The following is a 27841-nucleotide window of genomic DNA, read 5'->3' on the forward strand; positions in this document are numbered from 1 at the left end:
CCTTCACAGAGTGCTTTGATGTATTCCGGGTCCTTCCACCCAGCGGAGAGGCAGGCAGAACAGCCTAGGGAAGGGAGGCTGGGGAGGCCAGGAGTGCAGCCCGTAGCAGATGGCAGTCACGTGCACCTGTGTCCCCCAGGCCACGGCGCTTTCCCTCTGGCTGCAGGACTCCCAGGCATGTTTATTTCAGAGGACGCTTGTAAGAAAACACTTGGTCTTTGGAATGAGCAGAGTGCAAGAAAAATGTCTGTTAGCAGGCGGTTTCACTGTGTTCTTACAGTGAAGAGAGCCCAGGGCCTGGCAGTTTCCTCTCTTAAATGGTGGCCGTGCTGGATCTGTCTTCCTGGACCGTTATTGGCTCAGAGTGGTTTGCTGGCAGGTGATGAAGACCCTTTGACGGTATACCAAAGCCCAGGATCCCATGAGTCATCGGAAGTCCTCCAACGCATTCACTTGTGTATCGTGTCCTATAGGGAGGCTCTCTCCTCCTCTGCCCTCAGGATGGCAGGAGTGTTGTGTGGCTGGCTAACCAGGCCATACTCACAGAGCCCCATGTCACGTCTGGAGCACCACCTGGGTCCATTAGCCACGATTTTTGCCATATTCATTTAGGCATAAGAGCCCCTGACCGCAGACGGGTCTGAGATGGTCCCCTGCCTTTTGTCTGCAGCCCTTGATACGCTCCCCCCACTCAGGAAAAGAGGCTGTGGTTCCTACTAACAACCACAGCCAACAATCCAAGGGAGGATATGGAGATATCCGTGAGGGTCAGGACAGCTCTGTGGGCCAGACACTGAGGATGGAAATGACCTTAAACTTGTTCTCATGCATTTTCTTTAACCCGCGGGGCCGAGGAAAGATGTTACCGAATTGAGGTCAGAATGTGTGTCGGTGACCCAGTCTTCTCCCTCTTGGAAAAGTCTTGGGGGAGGAATTCCTCTGAGCTGTCAGTTTATTCAAGAAGACGTTGCTTTCCTTTGAACACCCACCGCCCTTTGTTTCTGCCTTTCTGTGGCCTGCCTTCCCTCCTGATATGGATGCCACTCCCATTCTGATCTCCTCTATTTGCAGAAGGTCGTCGATGGAATGAAAGGATACAGCCACGCTATTCATGGGAGAGGCAGGTAGCTAAGGGGTCTGCGTATGGTGACCAAGGGAGAAGGAAGGCAGGGCGTAGGTAGTTTCCAAGTCCTGTCCCTTCAGCAATTTGGTGAAAGGAAAGTGGCTTATTCTAGATCCTCCCCAAAATATGTACCTTGCTGCCTCTCTCCATCGTTGTCAGCTCCGTACCCGGCAGGAGCATCTCAGAACATCTCAGATTACACACGTGAGGCCCTGGGCTCCGAGGCCAGCCCAGGCGTCCCACCTCAGGGCCTGGTCTTGCTCTGGGCTTCTCTCCTGTCTGACATCATTGCTCTTTCCTCTCGAAGACGGATGCTCTCTGCTTTTCCAGCTTGGCACACGCATCAGCTCACGGCATTTGAAAGAACCCAGGAAGCGCAAGGCTTCACAGGGACACACCAATGGAAGCGAAAGGAAATGTGTTGAGAAGGAGCAAGGAAGGTGACAGGTGTCTGGCCCCAGCCTCCTGGGGAGGCTTTCCAAGGTCAGAGCTGGAAGCCCCCCCCGCAGAGAGGCTGCTCGAAGAACTGTAAGTATCCACGAGAAACGGGCAGCCAAGACCCCTTAAAAATGCAGGAGCAACAGAGGGTCCTTGCTGTAGGCTGCGGCAGAAATCCTAGCTGAGGGCTGGAGGAGACAGGCAGGCCCAGGGTTCACTTTTCTTAGTTGAGCTCTGGCTCTCGGGGTCACCTTCCAATCAGCCCTCAAGCCAGTTCCCTGAGAAGGGTTTGGCCTATGACCCTCTGTCCGGGGACAGCTCCGTCTTCTCACTCCTCCAGGGCAAGGCGCTTTCCCCAAGACTCTGGGCTGGTGGGCTTCACTTCTTGGCCACCAACCATGGACTCTGGCCCTTGAGGAAACATTGAGAAGGAGATGTTTGAGACAGAAACTCACTGGGGGATTGGCTTATGGGGATGCCTCCCTGGGCCAGGGGCATCCCACAGACCTGGCCAACCCCGGTGGACCCACCCTCTCTGCCCCCTTTCTTCTGCGGGAAATCTCATTTGCCCTCCCCTGATGTGAGAAGCAGGTGTGGCCCAGTCTGATGCTCCATGGCAGGGGCTGGAGGGCGGGTAAGGGAGAGACTGATCATCTATGGTAGCCAGCTTCTCCCTTCTTCCTCGGTGGCAAACTCCCTCTCTGTGTTCTGGCCGCACTGGCCGCCACAGAGTCCTGTGGCCCTCAACGAGCACTTAGCCCACACGTCTTTGCATTGTGGGCATCCCTGTTAACTCCCGGAGGACAGACTGGGCCTCACAGTCCATAGCAGCTCTGGCCTCCCCGCCCCCTGCTCGCACACGATAGGTGCTTTAATCAAGTAGACTGATGACTCAGCTGGTCATGGATGTTAATGAACCTTGACCATGGGAGGGAGACGTTGAGCTAGGTCTCCAGGTGCCTAATGAAGGAGAAAGTCCCAAGAGTTCACTGCCTAGTGTGGAAGACGGACTCTTCCTCCTCTAATAGAAGGCGGCGGAGGAAAAGAACACCGAGTTCCGGGTTTTTCCAACAAGGGAGACTCACCAACTTAGGAACCCAGAAAAGTCTTCCCGGGGCCCTGGTGGTCTGAGCTGGGCCTTTAAAGGAGGGTAGAATTTTGGCAGGTGAGAAAGAAGAGCCTGGCAGGCAAAGGGCCTGGCGTGGGCCAAGGAGGGAGGGGAAAGCGGAGGGTGTGTGGGGGGACCTGTGAGCCGGCCCTGGGCTGGGGCAGGCCCCGCCGTGCTCAGCCTCAGCTCTGTCTACAATGCTCTAGGCAGGCCGTTCCTAGGGACTTGGTCCGGGGGCAGTCACTTTGTGTCTGGAACTGTGCGTTAGCACACAGAACCCAGCTCCTTGCTCTGCGCCATCTCCCCTCGTCCACAGGGAGGAGCCTGCTGCCTCAAGGGAATGCCACCTGGAAAATTCGCTCCTTGAAGAAAGGAGCAGCTGGTCCCTCCCTGGTCCTTCCTTCCCCGCTCTCTCCCGGGGCACCCACCAGTGGCCCATCCTTCCCTTCTTTCCAGAGGCCCGCTGCCATGGGTGTTTGACTCTCGGGGTGTCTGAAAGTGAGTCCAGGCACGGGGTCTGGGGGTGGGAGGCAGCCAGGCTGAGCCAGTGGGGGGGGGGGCGGTGCACAGGCAGGGGTGCAGAGAGCCGGATATGGGGGGAGGCTAGGGAGAAACTTGTCAAGGCAGCACAGTGTCCTTGAACATTTGTAGGGTGTTAGGGACTGTCCCCCTGTGCTCCAGGTGAGTACACCTGTACCACTCCATCTCTGATGAATTTAGCAGCATAGATGCCAGCTGAGAGAAAGAAGTTCTGCTGCCATCCCTGCCCGAGGGGAGCCGACCTCCCCAATCACCGACTGTGCCAGAGTCCCGGTTGTCAGGGTCACAGGCAACACGCATGCAGCATGCAATGTGGTCATGCTAGCTCCATGCATCACAGTAGCCCAGCCGGACAGCACGAGCTAGGGGGGCAGGGGACACCCCAGCATCCCAGTCCTCCCAGATGACCACTGGTCCGTGGGATCAGTGGGTTTAAGATTGTCAGAGGTCACTCAAGTCAGCTTCCTCATTTGACATTTGGGGAAACTGAGAGCTAGAATAAGTTGTCCCGTGCCACAGGGCTGACCATGAAGGAGGGACTGGAAGCTGAGCCTCCAGACCTGTGGGCCAGCACCCTTCCCTGTCCCGGGCTACCCCGAACGCCCCCCAGGTCTGTGGCGTTTCATTCTGCCAGATGATGTGAAGATTCCCCCCTTCCCCACTGCCACCCTCCCCTCAGGGAGGCCAGCTCTCAGGCCAGCAGGGCAGAAGCACCGCGTGAGGCAGAGGTGGGGCCGGGCAGTCCCGGGTGGAAGGAGCCATTTCTTCCTTGGCGAGGAGGGGCTTCCTTTGGCCCACGTGGCCACAGAGGCACAGGTCACTGACCTCGGTGAGAGTGGTGGTTTGGGCAGGGACCTCCAGGTCCACGGTCACCCGCAGGGGTCCTGGCTTAGTCTCTCGTGAAGCCAGGCCTGCAGGTAGGCAGAACTGGGCCATAGGAGGGTGCTGGAGCCAGCATGCAGGGCCAGGCACGGGAGTGAGCCACTGAAGGTGACAGGACTCAAGACCAGGCCCTCCATAACTCAGAGAGGATGCTCGCCAGCAGGGCTGTAAGTTGCCCCGTGCGGAGGGGCCTAGGCACTGCCTTCATTTCCGGACAAGTGGTTCTCAGAAGGGGCTGCGCGTCCCAGGAACGGCATGAGTGTCTCCAAGCTCCGTGAGCGCTCTCTGGTACCAGCCCGGGTGCTGTCCTCCTCTGATCTGCGCTCCCGCAGTGCTCGCATCCCTGTCCTTCAGGAGCCCGGTACTCCTCGTGCTAGCAGGAGTGCGGATGCCCAGCTGCCCTGCAGACGTCTCGACCGTGCTGCTCCCCGCTTCTCATCTCCCCGCACCACCCCTGACCCAGAGACAAGTTGAGTTGATGCCCCAGTGGAGGGGCCCAGGGGAGCCCCGAAGTCAGGCCTTGCAGGGAGGAGGGATCTGGCTGAGGGGACACGAGGCTCCAAAGGCCAGGGAGAAACGAGCCTGCACATGGAGTCCGCCTCCGTGAACTTCTTGCCACTAGGAAGGGCAGCGCAGTCCCCGGAACCAAGTGGATTGTTCCTTTTTGCCTCTGACCACAGGCGGCTTTCAGGGAAATGTGTGAGGGACCTTCGCTGGCCCATCTGGGCCTCCTGTCACCTCCTCTGTACTTATTTCTCTGGACACTGACTTTTAAACTTTTTTAAACTTTTCCTCACACGTATTTCTGTGCCATTCTCTGGTAGAAAGACAAATGTAACCCCAGCTGGATTCATTTATTGTAGATTCATTTTTTCCCCCCGAATTTAAAAGAAATAAAAATGAAAATATTTTCTTAGCTCCTGAAAATACTGTGGGGCCAGGCTCATGGCCCTTTGCCTGAGACATGGGCCCCGGCTTGGGGGTGAGCTGTGTCCCTGGACTCCGGGGGATTTGGAAAGGGCCCGTCTTGGAACACTCCCCCCGTAGGAATAGCAACGGTGTCAGCTGGCGGCTTGGGCCCGGGGCCCTGCTGCTTCCACCCTGTGGGGAGGGGAGAGATGAGCTCCGTTCAATGACCACAGAGGCCAGCTCCAGTGCCACCATTTTGCTTTCCAGACGAGGAAGTTGAGACTCTGAGGAGGAAGCTGTCTGATTTCCAAAACATGGAATGGACACCTGGAGTGGGAATGGTTGGTCCCCGTGGGTCTAGGCAGACCGTAGTTCCCATTACTACCATGTGGTAAGGGTCTCCTAACTGCAAAGCCCCCTCATGCAGAGTTCACGGCCATGACTGTGTGTGGACAGAATCTGAGTCTACGTGTGCCCCTGTCTTGCCTATGAAGAAAGGATCTATTAAGAAAAATGAAAATGAAATAAAATGATGGGGTATGGTCACACTACCCAAGCAGGTTGTTATTTTGAGGCCCAAAGCAACACCAGTTTATGTTTTCAAACCTCGAATGGTAAATCTGTGGGCCACACCACAGCAGGGTCCTATGTAGTCTTTCAGGCAAGGTTCCTGAGACCTTTACTAATCTCTGCAGTGTGAACCGAACTCCATAAAACCTGATTTTTAAAAAAATAAACCCAACTTCAGATGGCCAGTGTGGCCCTGATTTGTGAGTGTCGTTTGAATGTTCTTGGTTGGAGTCGAATGGCAATGAGGCACAGCTCTCAGCGGCTAGGGGCGAGGGGACCTTGTCGATCTGCTCCCCATGAACCACTACCAGCAGCAGCAGTGGCTGTCACTACTCACTGCCGCTCAAAAGGAAGACAAACAAAATCCCCCCCAATACTGAAAGCCATAACAAATAGCCTTTGGAACCTTGGGGACCCAGGGCCTTGCGGCGGACCTGAACTTGAACTTGAAACGCTCAAAGGGCACCCCAAGGAACTCGGGATATGTTACATACAAAGGACCTTGCTTAAGCGACCCCTCCTCCCCTCTCACGTTGGACCTCACATTTCTACACATTATACGTTTCTGAGGACCTCGGGGACTTGCTGCTTTTGCAAGAAAGAATGTATTTAATTTAATGATTGATCGGGATCATAAATTGCCATGTTTCATTTTTTTTTAATGGTGAAAATCCGTAAGAGTTTAAAAAATTCTTAGACACACCTGGTTGGCAAACACCACTGACCCCCACGTCCCTGTGAATTCACACGTAAACTAGCGAGCACCTCGGTGCTGGGTTGGCCCCCTTTGGCACCAGAACACAATAATTTATTAAGCTTCAGGACTTAATAAGTGTGCACAAATATCATGCAAACGTATGCCCATACTCATAAACAAAAAGTGTATTAGAGTCGTAGACTTATACAAAACATCTTGTAAACAAACGGAAGGAGGCTGGCATTTTCTGTACAAAATATGCAGGTTTTTCTTTTTTCTTTTTTTTTTTAATAATCTGTAAGATGCATCATACTTCTGGCATTTTCAAAAAGTGAAAACTGTATAAAAATAAATATTCTATGCACAAACACACACACAGGCCATCCCAGGTTAGAGGCATCACTGCAAAACAAAAACACACAAAGTAGTGTTAGTGTCGGTGGGTTTGTGGATGTCTCCTTCCATTGTGGGAAAGTGGTGGCTCTTTGGAGGGCCGGGGTGCCGGGCAGCTCTGGATAAGTTTGCCATGGCCCCCTGGGTGGAAAGCCCTGTTGCTGTCTGCACCCTAAAGGCAAAAAATCACTTTCGTCCTCCTGTCAGCCCCTCTGCGGACACTAGAGGGCACCTGTTCTCCATGTAGCCTGGCGGGGCCCGGCTGCAGAATGAATTACCGCATCTTCCCAGACTGAATTTATGGCGTGAACCAAAAGACAGGAGGCTCTGGGGCTGCTTCCCCAAGACACCGTAGCTCTAGCCCTCCATAGTATAGCTGTTCCTCCCCTGCTGAGCTCAACCACTCCCATCTCCTAACCATCAGCCGAAACCGCGAAGAAGGAAATCTTGCAAACATCCTTCCTCTTGCCTCTTTCCTGCGTCTGTGGAGTTTTAACCAGGACTAGGGGAACTTAGCGAGGGGATGAGGGGCAGATTCTCGGGGTGGCCTCTTCCCTGACCGAGCTCTCCCTCTTTGTGGTCAGGGACGCCTTGGGTGCCTGGGTGTGCAGGGACTCCGCCCTGGGCCTGGGGTCTTGGTGGGTTCACTACTTTTAACTCAGTCCTGTGAACTAATGAGATGCTGGCCATTTAGCACGAGGAGCCCTGTCTGACTCTAAGTGTGCGTCTGCTGTCACTGAGACAGGGCTCAATGAGCTAAGCACCAGCTCTTGGATATGCTGGGGTCTTCGGCCCTTTTCTGAGGACAACCCAACACCTGGAGACCAGGGGTGAGGGCCGTGAGACATGTCAGTGGGAGCAAGCTGCGGGGGGGCTGCGGACGGAAGGTGAGCAGCACGGCAGCTGTACCTTTGCCGGACTCGCCAGCAAACTGGATTAGCAAGCCGATGGCCTTTGTCAGGTGGAGGAGCCCCGTGCCCCAGGGGCCCTGACCAAGTGGGGTGATTGAAGGAAAACTCACGGCTGGTAGGAATTCTGGGACCCCGGGAGGGGCTGGGCTGCAGGACTGCTGTGTGCTAGCGTGAGGCTCTGGCCGCTTCAGTTCAAGGGGAAGGGCAGAGTGGTGAACCTGCCAGTCTCCATGAGGAAGTAGGGAAGCCACGTGAGTGTATAGTCTAAGTAAAGGGAAGGAGGTCGGTGTTTTCTGTACAAAATACGCAGGTTTTCCTTTTTTCCTTTTAAATAATCTATAAGATGCCTCAGACTTCTGGCATTTTCCCTATATTTTCCTTCCTTCTGGCAGATTTCCTACATCTGGATAAATGTCATCATGTGGCTTGATGGCTTAAATGACCTCGTGTGAACAGCTACTGGGAGAACAGCTACTGATAACTAATTTTAAAAATGTGGCCTTGGGGCACCTGGGTGGCTCAGTGGGTTAAAGCCTCTGCCTTCGGCTCGGGTCATGATCCCAGGGTCCTGGGATCGAGCCCCGCATCGGGCTCTCTGCTCAGCAGGGAGCCTGCTTCCTCCTCTCCCCCTCTCTGCCTGCTTGTGATCTCTGTCCGTCAAATAAATAAATAAATAAATCTTAAAAATAAATAATAAAAACGTGGTCTAGCAGTCCTTGGAGGAAAGGTGCTGTGGAAATTATGCACACAAAGCATAAAGAGGTCAGCTGTGTGGCTACATGGAAATTCCAGACGCTGGGGTCTGCGGACGCCTTATAAAGCATTTTGAAAAAGTTCTCTAAGTGCATGCAGTGTGTGGGACGCTTCGTGGGCACCCTGCCTTGAGGAGCGTTCCTTTCTCGACCCACGCCATTTGCAGAGAGGCCCTGGATGGAAACCGCGCATGTTTAAACGCCCCTGAGAAGGAGGCCACAAGTATGCCTGTGCCCCCGGGGGCACCGCAAACTGCCGGGCAGCCTTACCTTGTTCCAACAGCCCTGGACTGGCAACCCATCTTCGCCCTGCAGTGAGGAAGGAAGGCAGATGGCTCAGACTCTGAGACAGCCCCCCAAGCAGGCGGGATGGGGGGGACAAGGGCCACACACCCTGCGGCAGCGTATCAGGATACAGCCCACCTCTGGTCTATTTCTCTTCTCTGCCACAGGGCAGAGCCTCAGAAGGGGCTGGGAAGCAAAGGAGGCAAACTTCCCATTGACTAGTGCCCCATGAGTTTTAGTGCATCGCCAAGAGGGGCTGCCCTAGGCTGTGAGGTCAGCCCTAACATGTTAAGAACAGCCCTAGGCCCCTCGGGTTTCTGCTCTGGCTGGACTGAGTGCTAGGCCCTTTTGGATAAGTTGCTCAGCGCTTGGTGGCCTGCATCTTCCTCTGTAAAACCTGGTAAGGCATGGCTGTGTGAAATGGCCACTAGGGGGCCCCCAGCTCTCCTACTCTCTTAGTTCCTCTTTTCCCTACCTGTAGAAAGAGGAAGTCTAGGCGGCCCAGTGTGATCATCAATAAGGCAGAGGACGGGACACAAAGGGGCAAGCCACCTCACTCACAGGTATTGCCATGTGGCTCTGAGGTGCCTTCAGCGAAGTGACGCTGGCCCCTGGCACGGCCCTAGCCATTGCTGGGAATTTGGGGTGGTGGTGGGGGGTTTGGAGTGGAGGATGGGAATCACACTGTGTGCCGTTTGTCTTCTTTGCTGGCAGCCCCTATTGGAACACCTGAGTCTTCTTGGGGCCCTGATGTCCCGGGCTCACTGGCACACCCTTTGGGGAGCCCGGAACTTCCGTGAGACAAAGTGGGGAGGCTGGGGCCGAAGTGGGTCAAAGATCTGGTTCTCAATCTGTGTCTACTAGAATTGCAGCCCAGTTTCTAGAATTCACACTCCAGGGCACAGCAGGGATGGACACAAGGTTTCAGCCACCAGAGCCAGTGGTCAGTTGAGAGGCAGCTGAAGAGGAGCCCTCTGCGCCCCAGACCAATTTCAGCACCATGACAGGTGCCTAAACCGCTCACCGGGCGTTCAGCAGGCAGCTGGCCCGACATGGAGGGCCGAACAAGTCTACTTATCTTATACTAAACTAGCTCCCCCTGACCCTACGTCCACAAAAACACAGCATGGGAGCAATGGTGAGAAACACGGTTTGCATTAAGGATCAAATAAAGATGACCTTCATTGTCCCCCAGGATCGTGGAGAGCCTGCAGGGGGAGGTGGTACATTCCGAGGCCTCATGAAGACCTTCTGCCCCTTTCCCCAGCCCATCACGGTGCATCCTTTCATAAGGACTCTGGAAGGGAGAGGAGCCTCCGCGGGCCACAGCGGCATTCCCATTGGCACATGACGGTGGCGGGGGGGGGGGTGGGGTGCGCAGGAGAGCGAGGTGGGAAGTGGGAGCATGGGAGAGAGGAGCCGGTGGCTGGGGCTGCAGCTGGCAGAACTCGAGGTGTCAGACCGTGGGAGGCACGAGGCAGGGGGAGATCTGACTGGGGGTTGATGCAGGTGCTCGGGAGGGACCCGGGAGTCCCATGGTTGCTCGGGTTCATCAGGCAGGGCAGTGGGGACGTGGGGGCAGTGAGCGGGGGTTTCAGCGGCAGGGAAACAGCAAGCAATCTACTCTGCGCTCTTCTTTTGTTGCATATACCGGTCCTAAAAAGTCTCTATCGTGGGATGCTGGGGCGGGATGTGGGACCGGGAGTCCTCATCTGACTGTTACTTGTATGAAAAGAGCTCCAAGAACTCCAGGCCTCCTGGGGACATTTAGGAGGGCAGGAACCATTTAAGCCCATGGCCTTGCAATGAGGCAGCATCGCGTGCTCTCCTTGCAGGGCAGTGAAAGGATGACAGTGGGGGGGAGAGTGTCCCTGCCCGAAGAGGCCGGGACCCGGGGCAGCGCAACTGCGCGGTGAACACTCCGCTGGGACACTCTTGGAAAGGGTTCCCAAGTGCCTCCCCATTCATTTCCTCTCTTCTGTTCCTCAACGACATTCCCAACCTTTCCATTCTCTTCCACCCTTGCTGGAGGGGAACCTTCTAAAGATGGAAGGAGAGGAGTCTAAGGGAGGATCTCTTCGTGTTTTCCAGGGTTTCAGCAAAAGGGATGAGGCCTTTAGCATCTATAATCCTGCTCTTGGACCATTCCCTGGTTCTGGTGGTATCCCCGGAGCAGCGACCCCACGGCCTCCTCTACGTCCGTTCTAGAACCTCTCAGTCTCCCGTGTTTAGGAGCATGCCCAGCGGTCCCCTGCCGCCTCGCGAGATGGAGCAGGAAGGCCTGTGGGACCGGCTCAGCACCTCAGTTTTGCCGGGTGCTCAGCGGGAGCTATTGCCGAAGCAACTGCAGTGTGTGAAGGAAGAGAAGTCACGGTTGCTAAGAATCCATCCAGAGACGCTACTTCCCTAGCTTTCTTTCTGGGGGCAGGATGGCTAGAAGCAGCTGTGAAAGGAGGCTAAGTTGCAGCCAAAGCTGGCTTAGGGGGGCGGGTGGGACGGCTCGCATGAAGGGGAGGGTGCTTTTGAAGCAGCTGCAGGAGGAGGCCAAGAAAACATCTCGGCAAACTTGGGATGCGCAAGGGGCATGTGGGAACCCCTGAGGACCGGCTATGGCAGGGTGACCCTCAGGGTCTACAAGGAGAAAGGGCTGGTGATGTGGGGAAAAGGGGGGGCGCAGCCAGAGAGGCATGCGGGCGAGAACCACACACGTGGGGAAGCCGGAACCGGCCATGCAGGCGGGGAGGGTGACGCCATACCAATGGGCATGGGGCATCCAGTCCGTCCAGCCCTGGTAACCCCGGCTCCCCTTTTTCTCCTTTAAAACCTCGGTGTCCCTGTTCACAAAACCAACCACGATGATTATTTAGGTCAAGGCTGGCCAGCTCCGACTGTGGAGCGGAGAGGCCCAAGTCCCACCCCAGCCAGGATGCAGGACCCCTGAGGCAGCTGCAAGCAGGGGCCCAGTCCCAGCGGACCCCCACTTGCCAGGTTCAGCTGTGGTGGTGCTCTCTCTGGCTCCCGCGAGAGCCGAGCTTTGGCTCGCGTACAGCCAGCCCCCTCTCTGTTTCAAGACTCACTTGGAACGAACACAGATGAACTTCAAATTTAGCGTATCATAATTTTCAGAGCCTTCACGCGGATTTGTGAGGGCACTTGGGAAGCCCAGCTAATGCCACAAATTATTCCTTATAAGCTTGTTTGGGGGTTTCCTGGGCGGCGGGGGGGTCTATGTGGGCACAGGGAGGCTCTATTTTAAAAGCCCAATTTCTGGTCTGGTTCTACCCCATCTGGGGGCCTGGATGACCCCGGGGAGACACGGATCCCGGTGTCCTGCATCCTGACAGAGGATTCCAACAGCATGGACTGCTGGCCACAGAAGTGGCCATGAAACAAAGAAGGCAAATGTGTAGCTTACAAATGCTACAGTGGGTTCCAGAGCTCTCCTGGAGCAAACAGCCGAGGCCTGCTCCAAATCCCCTGCCTAAGGGGGGGAAAGGTGGGGTTGGGGGGAGTTCTTTCCACACATCGATTGTCCAGCATCTTCAAAGGAAAGGGATTTTGCCAGAATGGCTTGCAGCCGGAGTTTGAGGGCACCAGCACCCGCAGTCAGAATTCCCCCGGCCAAGTGCACGGACAGATGTGGTAACATCAGTGCAGACATCCCCTTCTCATCCTAGCTTATTTGCCTTCTTGGTTTTCGGCTTGCAAACCTCAAGGAAAAACCCAGAACAATGCAAGTGATAAATGAAGACATACCAACGGGCAGGGGGCATCTAATCCAGGCGCTCCTTGGTCTCCCTTATCCCCTTTAGGCCCTCTAGAGCCTTTCTTCCCCCTCTCCCCCTGTAAATAATGGTTTAGTCCGAGAGAAAAAAAATAACATCAAAACTTTAGGATCCTTCATGTGTTAAGGTTAAAAACAGAAAAGGAAAAAAAAATTAAAGAGGGGAAAAATAGCATCACTTAATGAAGATATTCTTTCCAATAGGATTTGAGGTCAGCAGCCACCCCCAACCCTTCTAGAAACTGGGACCGGTGGCTAACACTGGTGGGCAGGGGGGCAGGGGAGGAAGTCAAGACCTGGGGGCCGGGAGCAGTAGGGCTCAGGGCTGGAGGTGGAAGGAAAGGCAAGAGGAGGCTACTCAGGGCCAATTTTCTCTTGGAGGGCACATTTTTTAAAGACTTTGACCTGCCAACTTTGGTCCCTGTTGGTTTTCATCCCTTTGACATTTGTATTAGGAGGCGAGATGATTTTATTTAGAGCCTTGGGGTGTGTGTGTATGCGTGTGTACATGTGTGTGTGTGAATGTCTGCACATATGTGTGTATATATGTGCTTGGGTGTGTGTTTACAGTGTGTGCCTGTGCAAAGTGTGTGCTTGTGTGTGAGTGTACAGCACACATGTGTACATATGTGTCCAGGGCTCCTGGGCGGCCCCTGGCTCTCAGCTAGGTCCTCCCACTGTATGTGGGTCTCTGGTCTCTGGTCTGAATCAGAGGCAGCTAAGTTGTATATAGACAATTTGGTTCAAGGAACTCCTTTGTTTCCGAAAAACTTCAGTAAGCATCATCTTTCTAAATCGAACCCCCTTTTGTATGTGTTAGGATCACTCTCCATTTCAAGAAAGGCTATGGGGAATGCTTCCTCATGGACTTGAGTTTGGATTTTCCCATGTTGGGTCTCCTTATAAAGAGGCCAAGGGTGTCTGTGGGGAGTCTTCCTGGGGATGGTTCTCCGCTGCTAGAGAAGGCTGACTGTCTCATGGTGGGGGCCTTCCACTGTGCTCCTAGAGGTGGACAAGGCCTTGAAGGCAGGCAGCACAGCATCAGAAGAAAGGCTTGGAGCCAGAGCAAGTCCTGCCTGTGACCAGCAGTGTGCCTTTGGGAATCACTCAACCTCTCCGACCCTCATTTTTCTTCACTTGCACCATGCGGATGGTAACACCTGCCTCAGAACTTTGTAGTGATGTCTTTGTGCACATTTAATGGTGCCATTTAATAGTGGCCTAGAGTCCGTGCTCAGCAATGATAGCTGCTTCACAACGGTTACAGTGGTGACGGTGGTGAGTTCTTGCGAGCCCGTCCTGGAGCCGAGCCTGCTGCCAGCTACCACATCCCAGTAGCGGAAGGCGGCAGGTTCCTGGGGGGCGGGGCAAGGACAAGAACGTTTCTTACGTATCGGAGTCCTTGGAAACGCCTCAGATTTCGTGATTCCAGAGGTTCCCTGTAATTGCCAGTGGATTGTTCCGAGTGAGTTTTCTAAAGTGCAGATGCTTCCTTGGAAACGGATGTGATCGGGAGGACACTGTGTAAGCCTGTTACCTGCTGTAGTTTTGGCTCTGAACCACGCCCACCAGGGAGAACAGGACAGAGCGTGAATGATCCTTGAGCAGAGGGCCAGTAAGTCTGTTAGCTCTTCGGAAGGGAAGCCCCAGTGTAAGCTTTCTCACCAAAGGGGCTCCTCTTTCTCCTTGGGTCAGGCCCGTGTCAAAGTGAATGCAGTTGCCTATGTCTGGAGGGTGGGCAAAGCTCCCCAGGAGCTGCTGGGAGTGGGGTTCCAGGTCCCTGATGATTTGCCTGCAACACAGGGTCGGCAGTGGTGGTCCTGACTTCCAGGCTGTGTAGCTTGCACTACAGGGAGCCAGGTCCTAAGGGCCCAGGAAATGGCTTTCCTGGGCATCCTTCGAAGGTGCTAGAGTACTAGCCTTAGGTACATCCCACTCCAGAGAGTGAGGCAGAAGAGGCCCAGGCAACGAGGGGATTCTAGGAGGGGAAAGGGCAAATAAAAGTAAGCAGCGGAGGTTTCTTTATAAATACAGATACATAACTTGATTTCAGAGGAACTGAGTGGAGGCTGGGAGAATGGCAGGGAAAGACGAGGGGGTGGGGTCTGGTGATGGGGCGAGTGCGTCTGCGCAGAGAAGTGTTGAAGGAGAGAAGGAAGGAAGAGTCCGGCCTAGGCCAAAAGAGATAAGGGAGGACGGAGAGGTAAGGAGGCAAGGGGGAGCAGGCAGCGCAGGCAGTTCACACTCACATGCGTGCACACACCCCCCCTGGGCGGGGCGTCAGGCAGAGCCACCGCCCCCTCCCTGCCAGCACGCACGCACGCAGACCTTCCAGTTGGCCGGCTTGCAGGAGCGCTACCGCTGCTCCACCCAATTTTCCTGATGCCAATGCCAAATCCATGCCACCCTTTATCTTTTTTTCTCCCCCTTCCCCTTTTGATTAAGTGGGTTCCACGTCGGACTTGAACTCACCACCCAGACACAAGAGACCCGAGTGGAGATCAAGAGTCAACGCCTAACCGACTGAGCCACCCAGGTGCCCCTGGGGCACCCTTTATCTTGGGATGAACTCTTTCATCCTAAATGTGGCTCCTGGGCCAAATTCCTGGGGCTGTTAGAGGCCGGGAATGGCGTCCCTTGTGACAAGACCAGGACAGTCTTTCCATGGTCATGTGTGTTTCCTTAGAAAATGGCCTATTCTGGGCTCTGGGACTTGTGTGCTACTACAAGGACCAGGAACTTCTTCCTCTCAGGAATGGGGAAGAGGCTCCAAGACCGTTGCATGGTGGGTCATAGAGAAGCATTGTTTTAAGACCATGTCCCCTTTCACTGGAAGATGGAGCAATGGGTTATGGTGCACCCACCTGGGCCTCTCCAACGGGCCCTGGCGGCAGGTGGAGTGGAGTTTGAGAGGGGCCTTAGGCAGCCTCCTTCTCACACCCTGTGGGGCCTAGGGCTTGGAACACCTGCAGCTTGGCCTTCACGAGCAGGCTTCTACCTAGAATGTCATCATAGCCCCTCTGGCCTTTTCCCTTGACCAAAGTGTCACTATTCTGATCTCCCAGTCCTCAGGAAAAAGACCTGTCTGTGGCAAGCAATGATTCTGCTTAGGACTTCCTTCATTTTGAAGGCTTTATTACGAAACCCTCACATCTCCCCTCAAGAGGTCTGCAAGGGACAGTGGCATAAAGAGGTCTGTTCGAGGAGCTGAGACACAGGGGGCACTCTTCTAAGACATTCTGGTGTCCTGAGAGTCAGATCTCTCAAATGGAGGACACAAACTGTTCCCTGATTCTCAAACCTGCTCTTTGGAATAAGTCAGTTATTCTTACAGTTTACCGGAGAGCAGGTTCCACAAGTTGAGTGTTTTCTGGACTTGACTTTTAACTAAGTGACATATTTCTAATTGACAGGTGGGGCAGGGGAAGGTTCGTAAAGCCTTAGGAAGGAGAAGTCGAGAAGAAATATTCTCCCGCTGATTCCTATGGCCTCACTGGCTCATTCAACAACCCCAGAGCCTGGCATCAGCATCTCCTACTGCCAGCTACCCCTCCACCTGTGACAAGGGCACCTGCCTGCCCCACGTTCAGGGGCACCGTGGTCATTGCCAGATTTGAGGCCTTCAAATGTCTCACAGCCACAAGCCAACTGAGAAAGTCTTAAGAAATAGTTAAAAAGTATTAACTAAATAGGATAAAGAGAACCAAAACACTTTAGAAATAAGTTAGAAAGGGGATTAGTATGTCAGCTAAGAGGTGGAATGATCAATTTTTTTTTTTCTCCTAAATTCTTTGATGGCACAGGAAGGAAGGTGGGCTTCCCAATCTGCCTTCCCAGCCAGCACATTTCTGGAAGTAGGTCTGATAATTCCAGTGGTTTCTAGACTTGGTCTCCCATGGACAGTTTGACAGGTGTCACTCTGCTTGCTTTTATAGAATATATGGACAAAATCAAGTTACTTTTGACCAGCTCCCAGGAAGAAGAATTTCAATTCTTCTTGAGAGGAACTGAACTCTAGAGAATGTAAGGGCCTACTTAGCCAGAGTGATTTCATCTCGGTTAAACAGTGATTTTGTTGTTTATGCAATAAAACTTAAACTGACCCTGCCCCTCCCCCCAAGAAACTTACTTAGAAGCAAGTCTGGGAAACCAGTAAAATGTGGTCAGCCAGTCCCTGATGACAGAGCCCAAATACAAGGGTGGGTCAGGTCAGGTGGAGATAACAGAGCTGGAATGCAGGGATGAGTCAGGCCAGGTGGAGACATCCAAATCAGTGGAGCGCGCATACTGCCTCCCTAGCTACCAAGGAGTATGGGCCCCGTCTTTTGTGCGCCAATTCTGACCAAGGTTATAGGCTAGTTCAAATAGCTACTATGGGGTGGATTGTAATTCAATTGGCCACCTGTGTGTGACCTAGCATGACTGTGCAGCTTTCTCTGTGTGTTGCAATCTCATTGGCCACCTGTGTGTGGCCAGGCTCAACCACATGGCCTTTTGCTCTATAAAAGTTAGTCTGTGAGGCTCTGAGTCGTCGCCCTCTCTGTAAGAGGTGGCCCTGCCCAGTCAGTCTGATTCTCGATGCTTGGCACGAAATAAAGCTTTGCTTGGCCTTCACTTTGTATCTTTTGATCGCGGAGAAGATAGTTCAATAAATAACAGAGAAGGGTTCAATAAATACCTTAAATGGAGAAGACTGGATCTGGTGCAAGATATAAGCATACAGATTCTGGCACTTCCTATCCATGAACATGGTTATCAGTGTGCAAAGATCAGCTGGAGGACCTGGGATCTAGGAGCCATCTGCTCTGTCCCTACTCCCTTGGACAACATGACCCACTGAAAGATGCGTTGGGTCCTCTAGGCGCTGTGGGTCACACTCTGGGGAGTGCTGTGATGAAGCAGTGAATAAGAAATTCTGTGAATGGACCCACAGCTCATCTCTGGGTCAGAGGCAGTTAAATGGTCCTTGCTGGGCCCATATGTAGCCTGTGTCCGATATGTGGCATGTGTCTCATCTTACCACATGGCTGTGGGTGCTGTGGACATTCAACAGCTCTGTGCTGGGGACAATGGCAGAAACCAAAGGGACAGCAAAGGACCTTGGGAGGCAGAATTCATTTCATGGTCCCGTGGACTCTTTCCAAGATAAATAATGGCTGTGATCCTTTTTTAAGGGTTGGCTGCTTACAACAGCTGTGTGCTTTTTGCTTGGAACCAAAATGTATTTGTCTCTCACCAATGGCCTGGGATGCCTGGCAAAATGAAGTCTCAGAAGGCTACGACTAGGCAATGATGGGTCTAAAAATACCATTGAGGAGTCCATTAGCAGGGCGCTGTAGAGAGTGGGCACACGGCTCCTGTTGCTGGAGGGCAATGCTAATCTGATGGCCACCATGGGATTCGGTCTCCCCTTGCCACGTGGAAAAGAAACAGGCTTCCGTTTCACGATGAGGCCTCAGGCTGCCCCTGCACTACAGAGTAAGCCACTCACTACAGAGCCTTTTAATCTAGGATCATTTACCATGAAGAACCATATTTGCCAATGTTGGGTCAGGAATCCCCAATTGATCATTCCACCACATCATGAAGACATTAGTAACCAGAGCCGAAGTGCAAGGGCTCAGACTCACCCGGTTTCCTTTGTCCCCGGGTGGTCCATGTAAACCCTGCAATAAATCATAGAAATGAAGACACGTTCATGAGAAAAGACAGGATGGCCATCCTGGCCTTCCTTCCAGGCTCAGAAAGGTCTGATACCTAATTCATCAGAGACAGGCTTAATTATCCCCATTTTACAAAAGGGGGACAAAGGGACTGGACCTCGAGACATATATTGAGTTCTGGGTGAAGCCAAGAACGCAGTTCCATGTTTTTTGCTCTGCAGTGGAGGCCCTGGCTGGTGACCCTTCTCTTTTAGCCCGCTCCTTCCAAAGGGTGGCAGGTGCTGAGAACTCTGTGTGGGCACAGAGCACTTTCCTGGCAGAAGTGTATCTGTAACTCTTCTGAAAGGCTCTTGCTAGAAAAGTGACCCCAAAGCTGCTCATACCCCCTTTCAAGGTACAGGCTATTGTCCATGACTTCAGCTAGGGGAGCAGCACAAGGCAAAGACCGCCCGGGGCTGGCCAGAGAAAACTGCTTGGGCAGCCAGACGTGGAGCTGGTGAACAGATGTACAACCTTTAGGCAGATAGGAAACAGAGGTCCTGGCTCTCTCAGGCTGTCCGCTTTCATAATGACGCAGCAGGAAATCTGCTGCAAACTGGGAAGACAGTCTCTTGGGAAGGCTTCCCCTGTCACGAGACATCTCCTTGCATTATAATGATTCAGCTTTGCTTCGGCCTCTCCTCGACAGCATTGGGGTGCCGTGGCATGTTCATCTATGGGACCCCCGTTGCATCAAACACAGATACTTGTGGTGGGAGGGGCTCACACGTGTTCGCTACATCCCGTCAGATGGGCCACATGGCTGAGGATCTGGTACCCCCACCCTGTGTCCCCAGGTTTGCCCCGAGCCATGCCCAGCAAGGAAGTTCCACAACCACATGGCTTTGGGACAGCTTCCTCTGTCACAGAAATCACATTCGTCCTTGGCTCTGGATGTTTGCTGACAGGGCTTCTGTTGGGGGGGTGGGGATGGGGTAGGGATGAAGGACAGAAAGCCCCAGTCGCATGACACTTACAGGAAGCCCAGCCGCTCCTGTTGGTCCTGTCATCCCCAGGTCGCCTTTGCTGCCCTGAAACCGGAGAAAGAAACCCATGAGCCCTCCCTGATGTGGGAACAACCTTCCATGGCCTCTATTTTTGTAGGAAACCTGGGAAACCTCTCTGGCCCCTTCAAAGAGCCCTCTGTGGAGCAAGGGCTCAGCAGAGGGTGTGACTGGTGTGGACTCCCCCACAGTGGGGGGTTTTGAGGCCCCCCTCACCCTCCCTCCAGCAAAGCCCATCCCCCAAGGCCCTCTGGAAAGGCTGGACGGTGCCCTGAATGTCCTAGCTGGCCTCAAGCAGAAGCCAAGGGGGGAAGCAAGGAGCAGGAGCTGAGCACGGACCCAGAAGGTCGGGGAAGAGTGAAAGAGAGCTTTGCTTTCTTCTGTCATCCTGAGAGCAGCCATCTCTGTCCCCAAAGCGGTTGTGATCTCGGGGAGGGACCCCTGTGCCCCTCTTCAGAAGCTCTCCACCCTCCGCACCCTCAGCGGTATGGTCCGTGAGCGGGTGAGTGAGGGGGATGGAGCCTCCCTGGGGACAGAAGGGCCACAGATGCCCCGCAAGCATCTAGCGCCCCCCACAGCCCTCTGGTGATCTCCCACCCCAGATGTGCGGAAACCTGGGGCTAGCCGGGAAAAGCAGACTTGGACTGGACGGGCAGGCCTTGCAGGCCTTCTCCCCCGAGCCCAGCGCCCCAGCAGCACCGCACAGGCACTCATGCCATGGGAGACCATGACTGTGGGAGCAGGTCTAATGCCCCGGCCTCCTGATTTCTTGATGTTGCCCAGGATTTTCTCATACTACCCAGCGCTCCATTCCAAGCTGTCTCCTAAATCATCACAAGGCTTAGGTGTGTCTGCTCGCAGCAGCACCTGGGACCTGGCCGGACAGAGCCCATGACCGACGCTGGGTGGCCAGGGACTGGGCATAGGCAGCTGTCTGCCTGTACACTCGTAGAGATAAAGTGAGCAAACCAGGCTGGCTGGATCCCCGATGGGCTTCTGTGAGGATCACCAGGTGAGCCACAGGTGAGGGGTGTGCTGGTCTAGGGGAAAGGTGGGGGCCAAGGACCAGCAGCGGGGCCGGGGTACTGGACCCCTCCCAGGACACAGGCTCTGGCCCCTGAGCGCTCACCCTCTCGCCCTTTGGTCCCGCTGGGCCTGGGACTCCGATTGGTCCTGGAGTACCCTGGGGAAAAGAAAGAAAGCAGAGTGAGAGGCTCGATGTCGGGAGAGTGGGGAGCCCCGGGGGCCCCGCCCGGCGCTGGAGATGATGAGCAAGGTCCAAAGGCCCATTTTCAGGGTTGGCGAGGCCAGGCTCATTCAGGGCAGTCATTGGATTGGGGTGTCTCCCTGTTTGGGGTGGCTGCCTCGGGCAGAGAGGCCTCCCCTTGCTCAGAGCCAGATTTGAGGAGGGAAACCCTTTTGCTTCACCACCAAGCTTGCCAAGGCTGAAAATGGTAGGAGAAGTGCTGCTTCTGTTTGCTCCCTGAAGCGCTTGGGGGGGGATTGGCAGGGGTGGGAGGCCTTGGGGGGTGGGGGTGGGGCCGGCACCTGTTGCTGTTGCAGCTTCACATGCGGGGGTGGGGAGGGCTCATGCCATGGAGACCAATGCAGACGTGCGCACACACAGAGGCAGGTGCGGGGTGGGGGGGTCATTTTGCCACTGCTCACCCTACCTGCCCCACTGCCGGCCGCCCTGGCCTTCAGCCTCTGTCCCTGCTCCCCGGCCTTACAGGGCAGGCTGGACCTGAGAGGGATGAGTGTGGGCCTGGCAGGGAGGTGGGTCCCACCCGCTCCGGACTCAGGGTTCCAGGGGAGTCGGGACAGCTGGAACCTTGGGCTTGGAGGCAGGGCCGGGCTGGCTTGGCAATTAAACACCTTCCCCAGGTTTCTGATTTCCACCCAACTAGATGGAGGTCTAGACTTCAGGTCTATATGGATCTGCCTCTGTGTTTAAGCTTCCTGCTCAGACGAGGCCCTGAGGATATGGGGCTGCTTGGTGGGCAGTGAGCAAGTGGGGAAACGCTGATTTATGTTATAAGGGGGAGAAAAAGAACCGTAAGAAGTGCTCCATGGCCCCTCTCCAGCTACGAGGGAAGACGATGGACACGTCAGAAATGAGAGCAGCCTGATCAGGGTCATGGCTGAGAACAGCACCATAGAGTCACTGGGCAACTTCAAGTCCAGCCTCGAAAGCCTATGAATGTGGAGATATTGGAGAAGCTTCTTGGCTCTCCGAGGGTCCGTTTCCCCTTCTGTAAAAGGGGGATGATGACACGAGTGTTTGCTTTCGAGGCCGCTGCCTGGTTGAAACGGATGAATGCACATCATGCATTTGGCCCCTATAAATGTTAGGATTGGCATAGCAGGGGGTTATTCTTCCTATAAAACTTTTCCTTTAAGGTTGTGATGTTGATTTAAGGAGAAAAATAAAACCTGGAGTCCAAAAGGGACAGAATCTACAAATTTGCACTGCTCCCCTCTGTCCAGCACGAATGGGGGACTGTTTTGGCTTCTTTGATTCCAGCCACAGATCGGCCCCATAGCCCTGACTGGTCCCCTGGGGAAGGCACGCTAGATGTGAGGAGGGTGCAAAGGGAGGGGCTTGGGGGCAGGGGAGCACAGCCCTAATGATGCCCGGAAAAGAGGTCTAGTCTCTGAATGGGAGAATCTCCAGTGTGGCCTCCGCAAAGGCGTGGTGGGGAGGGGCTCTGGAGAGGATGTGGTCCTGGGTGAGGCCTGTCTACTCCTCAGCTTTGTGAGGGCACGGGCCACACGATGAGGCTCTGAGTGCAGCTACTCCCGGTCCTCCCCCACATCAGTCGTAAGGTCCACCTCCAGGCCTGTCCTCCCCTCCATAAATGAAACCCTGCAAATTCAACGTCACTCGACTATCATCCCAGCCAGCTCATTAGAACCTTGTCTTCCGGGCCTCAAAATTGTCCCACGATGGCCAAGCTGGGACTCTCTGGCTGGAAGGGGCTGGGCACACACATAGGTCTGGTTATGTCCCCCGGGCAGGGAAGTCCAGCCTCCGGGCCCTTGATGGTCAGTGGTTCCCTAGACCCTGGGAAAGTGCCAGGCTTTAGTGGGAACACCACATCCCTAAAGCCATCATGGGGTGCTCTGCAAGGTGGAGAGGAGAGGAGAGATTTTTCCTGATGCTTCTGTTGTTTGTCCCAAGAAGAAGGGCCAGGTGCTTTCTAGTCCTGAGTAGATGATGCCTGTTTTCTGGAATCAGAAAGAATGGAGAAAGAGGGGGCCCATGTGTTCCTCTTTTGCTCTGCATAAAGCCTTCGTTGAATTGCGGGGCGGTTGGGGCAGCACAGGAAGCAGGATCCCATGCCCGCAGAGCACCAAGCTGGGACCGTCCCATTGGATCCTAGAAATTATACCCGGCTTCACCCTAGTACACACTAGAGGGGACTGCACAGGACTAGGAAGCCCTCGTGGGCAGACAGGAGATGGACAGAGCTCACAGCATGGAGACAACACAGCACAACGGGCACATACAGATACGCTTGGTGGGCACGAGTCGTGGTCCCAGCCCCTGGGGCTGGGCTCCCGGGCCGTACTCAGCCTTCTGTTGGAAACAGAGACCGTGCAGCGGGAGCAGACCTCCATCCCACATCCAGTGGTCCGGAGACCCAGACTTGAGGACCCTGGGTCCAGACGATGGCCTGGGGAATTCGGAGGAAGGCCACCCATCTTTGGTCAAGAGGCCTGATGAAGCATGTCTGACCTGGGCATAGACGGTACCTTTCTGGTGTTGGTGGTGGGATAAGGCAGGACTCACTGGGAAAACGAGGCGACAGCGGGACAGGGACAGACGAGAGGGGCCACAGGCGGGGGGGGCGGGGCGGGCTGAGGGGTAGCGGAGCAGTGACACTCACCGGTGGCCCAGGCCTGCCGTCCAAACCTGCAGCTCCCTGGACGAAGGGGACAGTTTGGCCGAAAGAAGGGGAGGGAAGGGACGGGAGGGAGAAAAAGGGACCGGGGAGGGAAGAGGTGAGTGAAGCAGTGACTCTGGACAGACACAAATGCTGGTCATCAAACAAAACGGGAGAAATAAGCTTGGGCGGACAGGTGATGATATTCACACGGAAACCGACAAAAACGGACACCGAGCGGCAGTGTGGCCGGCCACCGTACAGGCTGGCGGGGAGCAGTGCAGACAGCCCATCTCATCCTCTGTGCCCTCTGACCCCCTCTCTCCCGGTAGCCCCTCTCAGAAATCCCTCTGCCAGGGGGGTTGACGCGCTCCGGGAAAAGGGACGCAGAAAGAGAATTCATGGAAAGATGTCTGGAGACAGAGGGATCGCCTCCTTCCCAGGACCCGTCTCCCTGCAGGGGGACAAGCCTATGTGGAGGGTGGGCTGTCTTCCTGGCCTTTTTTTGCACTGCTGTGGAGACCAGGCCAAGGCTGCAGAACCCTGAGGAAATCAGTACTGAGTTACAGCACCTGGCTTGGGAATGTGGGTAGACGCTGGCCTGCTTCTGCTCGGGGGTGGGCAGGGGGCTGGGATGTGAATCCTCACGATGCCTGACCTTTTGCTGGCACTGTGTGGTTTGCAAAGCTCAGGGCAAACACAGTCCATTCCTGTTCTCCCAGACAAGGGCCCGTTTGGAGAAAAACACTTTGGGGGCAGCTGACTGGGACAGAGGTCTAAAGCCACGTATGCTCTGGAGTAAACCGGCTGACAGGGGACCCACTCGCCACGAAGCACCCAATGATCTGTGAGGTGCCAATAGGAACTCTCGCTCCAATGCTGGGCTGGGATACTGTCCCCAAGACCCACCTAGGAGACTCAGAGGGAAATTTGTCTAATGATTCCAATGTGACAAACCAGAAAGAAGGCAGTGGGGACAGTCTAGACCAGTGAGAACTGAGTTCTTATCAAAGGGCATCTAGCTGAGCCTCCGAAATGAGCCTAGGTTTTAAAAATGAGCCTCGGGGTTTTAAAGGTAGGGGAATGCCCCAGGCAAGGGAGGACAGGGAAGAGGTAGTAGGATCCTCTAGGGACTTCCTTCTCAGTTTTAGGATCACGAAGCTCTGGGATAATCCTGACTTCTGGCCTAGGGAACCCAGGTTCTCCACTCTAGGGCAAGATCAGCATTTCCTGGCTGGGGAGGCACATGAAATAATAGAGATGTTTGGGCCCTCTCCCACCCCAATTCAACCCAAGTCTCCAACAGGGAGGTCAGAGTAATGGCATATTTGACAAGCTCCAGGCAACTCCAGTAGGTAGCCAGCACTGAGAACCACTTCTGTAGGGCCATTAGAAAGGACTCCATAGAATGTTCTAGAAAAACAGGCTGCTACTTTATGGCATAAACTACGGAGGTGAAGCTGAAAATCAGAACTTTAACTAAATAGTCACAAACTTGGCCTATGCCGTACCAATTCTGAGTTTTCTCAAGAGATCTGGGGCAGAGGACACGGACTGGCTGTTTTCAGGCCATATGTGGGTCACTGACATATTTTGCATGGTCTGCGGGGTTGCAAGTAATTTTGATTTAATGTTCGAAAATGGGGAGATTTCACATAAAATGCCAGATGTCCAACTTCCTTGGAAACATGAGACCATCTGGAAATACTGGCCCCACATTCCCCTGAGACGACAGGCAGCTGAACAGTTTCTCTCCTTAAGAAGGAATGCCTGGCTTCCAGTGCGCCCCAGTCCCCACCACTCCCTCTTGCATCCCTGACGTCCCTGTTCGTTGCCGTTTGTGGAGATGCTCGCTCGGTTGTTTTCTGAAGCTAGCAAAAATATTTTTCTGCACCCATGCCTCTACTGAAAGTTGACAACTTAAAGACACACCGGGCACTTTCTCTGTTTATATAACCTGTTTGATCTCTGTGCCATCTGCATTTCGAGCCTTGACTAAATTCTCCCACGTTCACTAGGGCCTTGGGGCCGTGAAGGCGGATGAGAGATCTGTGGTGGAGTCAGGGCAGGAAGGCTCTTCTCTAGTAAGGAGTACTTAAATATTCTGGACACAGCTTAAGACATGGGAAAATGTCTGTTAAAGTCATCAGTTCCTTACAGTCTGCCAGGCACATCAGCTCCTTAAATGTCCTACATTTGATGCACTAATGAGGATGTGATCGTACCTTTTGCTCTTGCTGTTTGGTTGCTGTGACTATTGTAACCAGACCTTCAAGCTCTGCCAGGCTGGAGTAATTGGGCTGCTCTTTGTTCTCCTGCTCCTTATGGCTTCCCAGGGTGGGAACTGGCCTTGTGCCCAGGACAGAGGAAGCCCCAGTGGCTGGAATGAGCCCCTTTGTGAGGCAGTGGCCTCAGTGAAGGAGCAGCCTCTGGCGTGGCCTGACCACTGACTTCATATGTGACCTCAAGTGACTCTCTCTTCTCTGGGACCCTCAGTAAAATGAGCAGAGGGATCCCTGACATCTGTTCCAGCTCTCGGAAAGCAAGCGGTGCCAGCCCCACTGAGGGATGAGGGAGAAGGAAACCCAGGGCTCTGGGAGGTGGGGGGTAGAAAGCTCGGCCCTGGACACAGGGGAGGCAGTGACGGGGCCATGAATCCACTGGAGCTTGGAGCAAAAGATTCTCCCAGGCCAGTCACCCACATCTGCAAATGTAGTTGCCTCCTAGGGAGCCCCTCGCCCCGACCTGGGGTCTGATCTCAGGGCAGCCTGAGACAAGAGACTGAGTGGTCTTAGCATGCTGGGAGCAGAGAATCTGCTTTTGTACAAGCTCTTCTGCTGTGGCCGGTGCTGAAGGTAGGGAAATAGAGAGATGTTGAGCGTTTCACTGACTCGCTGCTCCCGGGTCCTCCAAGCTTGACTCCCATTAAGGGCAGATTTTTATTGCCTCTGAATCAGTCACATGTAGGGCCTGAGGCTGTTCTCAGGCCTCTTGGGGCTCTCCAGCTTGGGGCTTCTTGGGTGGGGGGCCCTGTCTTCTTTAGCTCTGCATCGTCCCCCCATGCCCAGGCCTGGAGCTGGCCCAGAGGAAGCCCTCGGGAAGGGAATTAGAGTCTACGGTCTTGCCCACGTGGGAAAGCAAAACCAAACAGAGTGTTCTGCAATGGAATTTTAGAACCCCCAGTTTTGCAGCAGCCTTCTCCCATGGTTGTGCATGCTGCCCCAGCCTCCTCAGGACCACCCAGCTGGGATCCTTCCAGGTTTGCTGGCTCTGAGATACTTACGGGTAATCCCAGCGGCCCGCGATCTCCTTTCTCTCCCTGGACACCCTTCTCTCCTTTTGCTCCATCTAGTCCTGCTTCCCCCTGAAGGAAAGGGAAGGGGGAGATCACAGAAAGGCATGTCTCAGACAACTCGTTCTTGCATCCTGGGGTCCTGGAGATAGGGGTGGGTTGGGGACACGAGGGCAGGTAGAGGACGGAGGAGGGAGGGGCAGAGGTGGCTGGCCCACGGATGGCAGGCAGGAGACTCCAAAAATTCTTGAATTCCTAGCCTGGCTCTACCTCCATTAGACTCCTTGGTATCCCTGTAGTAACTGAGAGGTCCCCAAAGGAAAAGGGGATGAGTGGAGTGGAGGCAGACCCAAAGGGCATTTCCAGGTCAGGCTTGGGCGTAAGTGACCTTTTGCAGAGCAGGAAAACTGGGGCCTTGCAGAAACTGACTGGCAGGTGTCCGGAATATCACCATGGGAGCTCCAAGGCTCTGGAACTTTGGGACAAGAAATTGCCCAACAGTCTCCTGAAGAATATTGGGGTGGGGGTGGGGGTGGGGGTGGGGGGGCACAGGACAATTTGCCATCAGCTCCCAGCCCCTCTTATCCAGTTGATATGCTTTTGAGGGGGGAGATTAGGAGACCCCCCCCAGGCCAGAGACCAGTGGGCTTGGACCTGGGGAGAGGGGGCCTGCACTACACCCCTCTCTGTCTCCACCTATACTTCAGGGTGCGTGAAAGGTCTGGGGCAGAAAGGTCTACGCATTTCATTCTATGCTAAGAATCCAACCCGTCACTCGTCACTCGTAGGGTGATTAATGGATGGGGAAATTGTAAATCGGAAGCCTATCTAGGGTCAATGCCGGGTATTAAAAGGACGTCATTCTCTCCTGGTTGTCGCCCCTGGCCATTGTCACATGATTCTACTTTAGGAAGGGACCAGATGGGCCACCAGTCTCTCAAGGACTTTCCTGCTTTTTGGCCCTCTCTGACACGTTCCCTCCCCTCCCCGCTCAGCACCTCTCACATGACCTCTTCTTACCTTTGGTCCGGGAACACCTTGGAGCCCCTGTATTTGGAATCAAAACAAGGCACCTGAGAGCTGCATTTTTAAGTAAGTCAAAAACACCTTGTCCATCGGACCACAAAAGAGCAAGGGCCTGGGGTCCCCACCCAGGGATGGTGGAGAGAGTGCTAAGGGGGTTCGTGTTTGGGGCTCCCTGGGGTGGAGTCTGAGGCAGGCCTCTCCAACCAGGGACTGACAGAGCATCTCTCTGTGACCCTCACAGTAGGCCTCGAGCCTCCTGAAGGGAAGATGCAGAAGGAGTACAGACAGCAAATGTTGGTTAGATTAATACATGTGAAGTGCTGGGCATAGCGTCTGGCACGTAAGAAGTCGCGGTAAACACCATTGTTATTACTCCTACTTGTGCCAATGACAATGGGTGACACGGTGCTGTGGGGACTGGGAACCCCGCAGCGGAAGGACCAGCATCTACTGGTTTAGGATGCTGGGGGGTCCTAGAAAGGCCTCATCTTGTCCCCTGTCACCCGGAAAGGCTAATCCAGTGGGGCTGGTTTTACAC

The 27841-nt window shown here is 54.4% G+C and overlaps 1 protein-coding gene across 8 annotated transcripts in view; it reads right to left on the reverse strand.

Annotated features, from left to right (window-relative positions):
• Window positions 1-6208: 6208 nt before the first annotated feature.
• The window catches only part of COL13A1 (collagen type XIII alpha 1 chain), an 83616-nt gene continuing 61983 nt past the window's right edge, over window positions 6209-27841 (reverse strand). For 4 of the 8 annotated variants that reach the window (XM_059170055.1, XM_059170051.1, XM_059170054.1 and 1 more), the window contains 10 exons: window positions 27298-27324; window positions 26269-26349; window positions 22989-23024; window positions 20228-20281; window positions 19072-19125; window positions 18023-18058; window positions 12365-12451; window positions 11365-11442; window positions 8594-8632; window positions 6209-6669 (listed from right to left, as the gene is read on the reverse strand). In XM_059170055.1, the coding sequence (XP_059026038.1) occupies window positions 6667-6669; window positions 8594-8632; window positions 11365-11442; window positions 12365-12451; window positions 18023-18058; window positions 19072-19125; window positions 20228-20281; window positions 22989-23024; window positions 26269-26349; window positions 27298-27324 (495 nt within the window). In that variant the 3' untranslated portion in view covers window positions 6209-6666. The remainder of the gene's footprint in view (window positions 6670-8593; window positions 8633-11364; window positions 11443-12364; window positions 12452-18022; window positions 18059-19071; window positions 19126-20227; window positions 20282-22988; window positions 23025-26268; window positions 26350-27297; window positions 27325-27841) is intronic. The other 4 variants (XM_059170049.1, XM_059170052.1, XM_059170050.1 and 1 more) reach the window with 4 other exon arrangements.

This window comes from Mustela lutreola, chromosome 4 (assembly GCF_030435805.1).
Source record: "Mustela lutreola isolate mMusLut2 chromosome 4, mMusLut2.pri, whole genome shotgun sequence".
In the NCBI taxonomy this organism is placed as follows: domain Eukaryota; kingdom Metazoa; phylum Chordata; class Mammalia; order Carnivora; family Mustelidae; genus Mustela; species Mustela lutreola.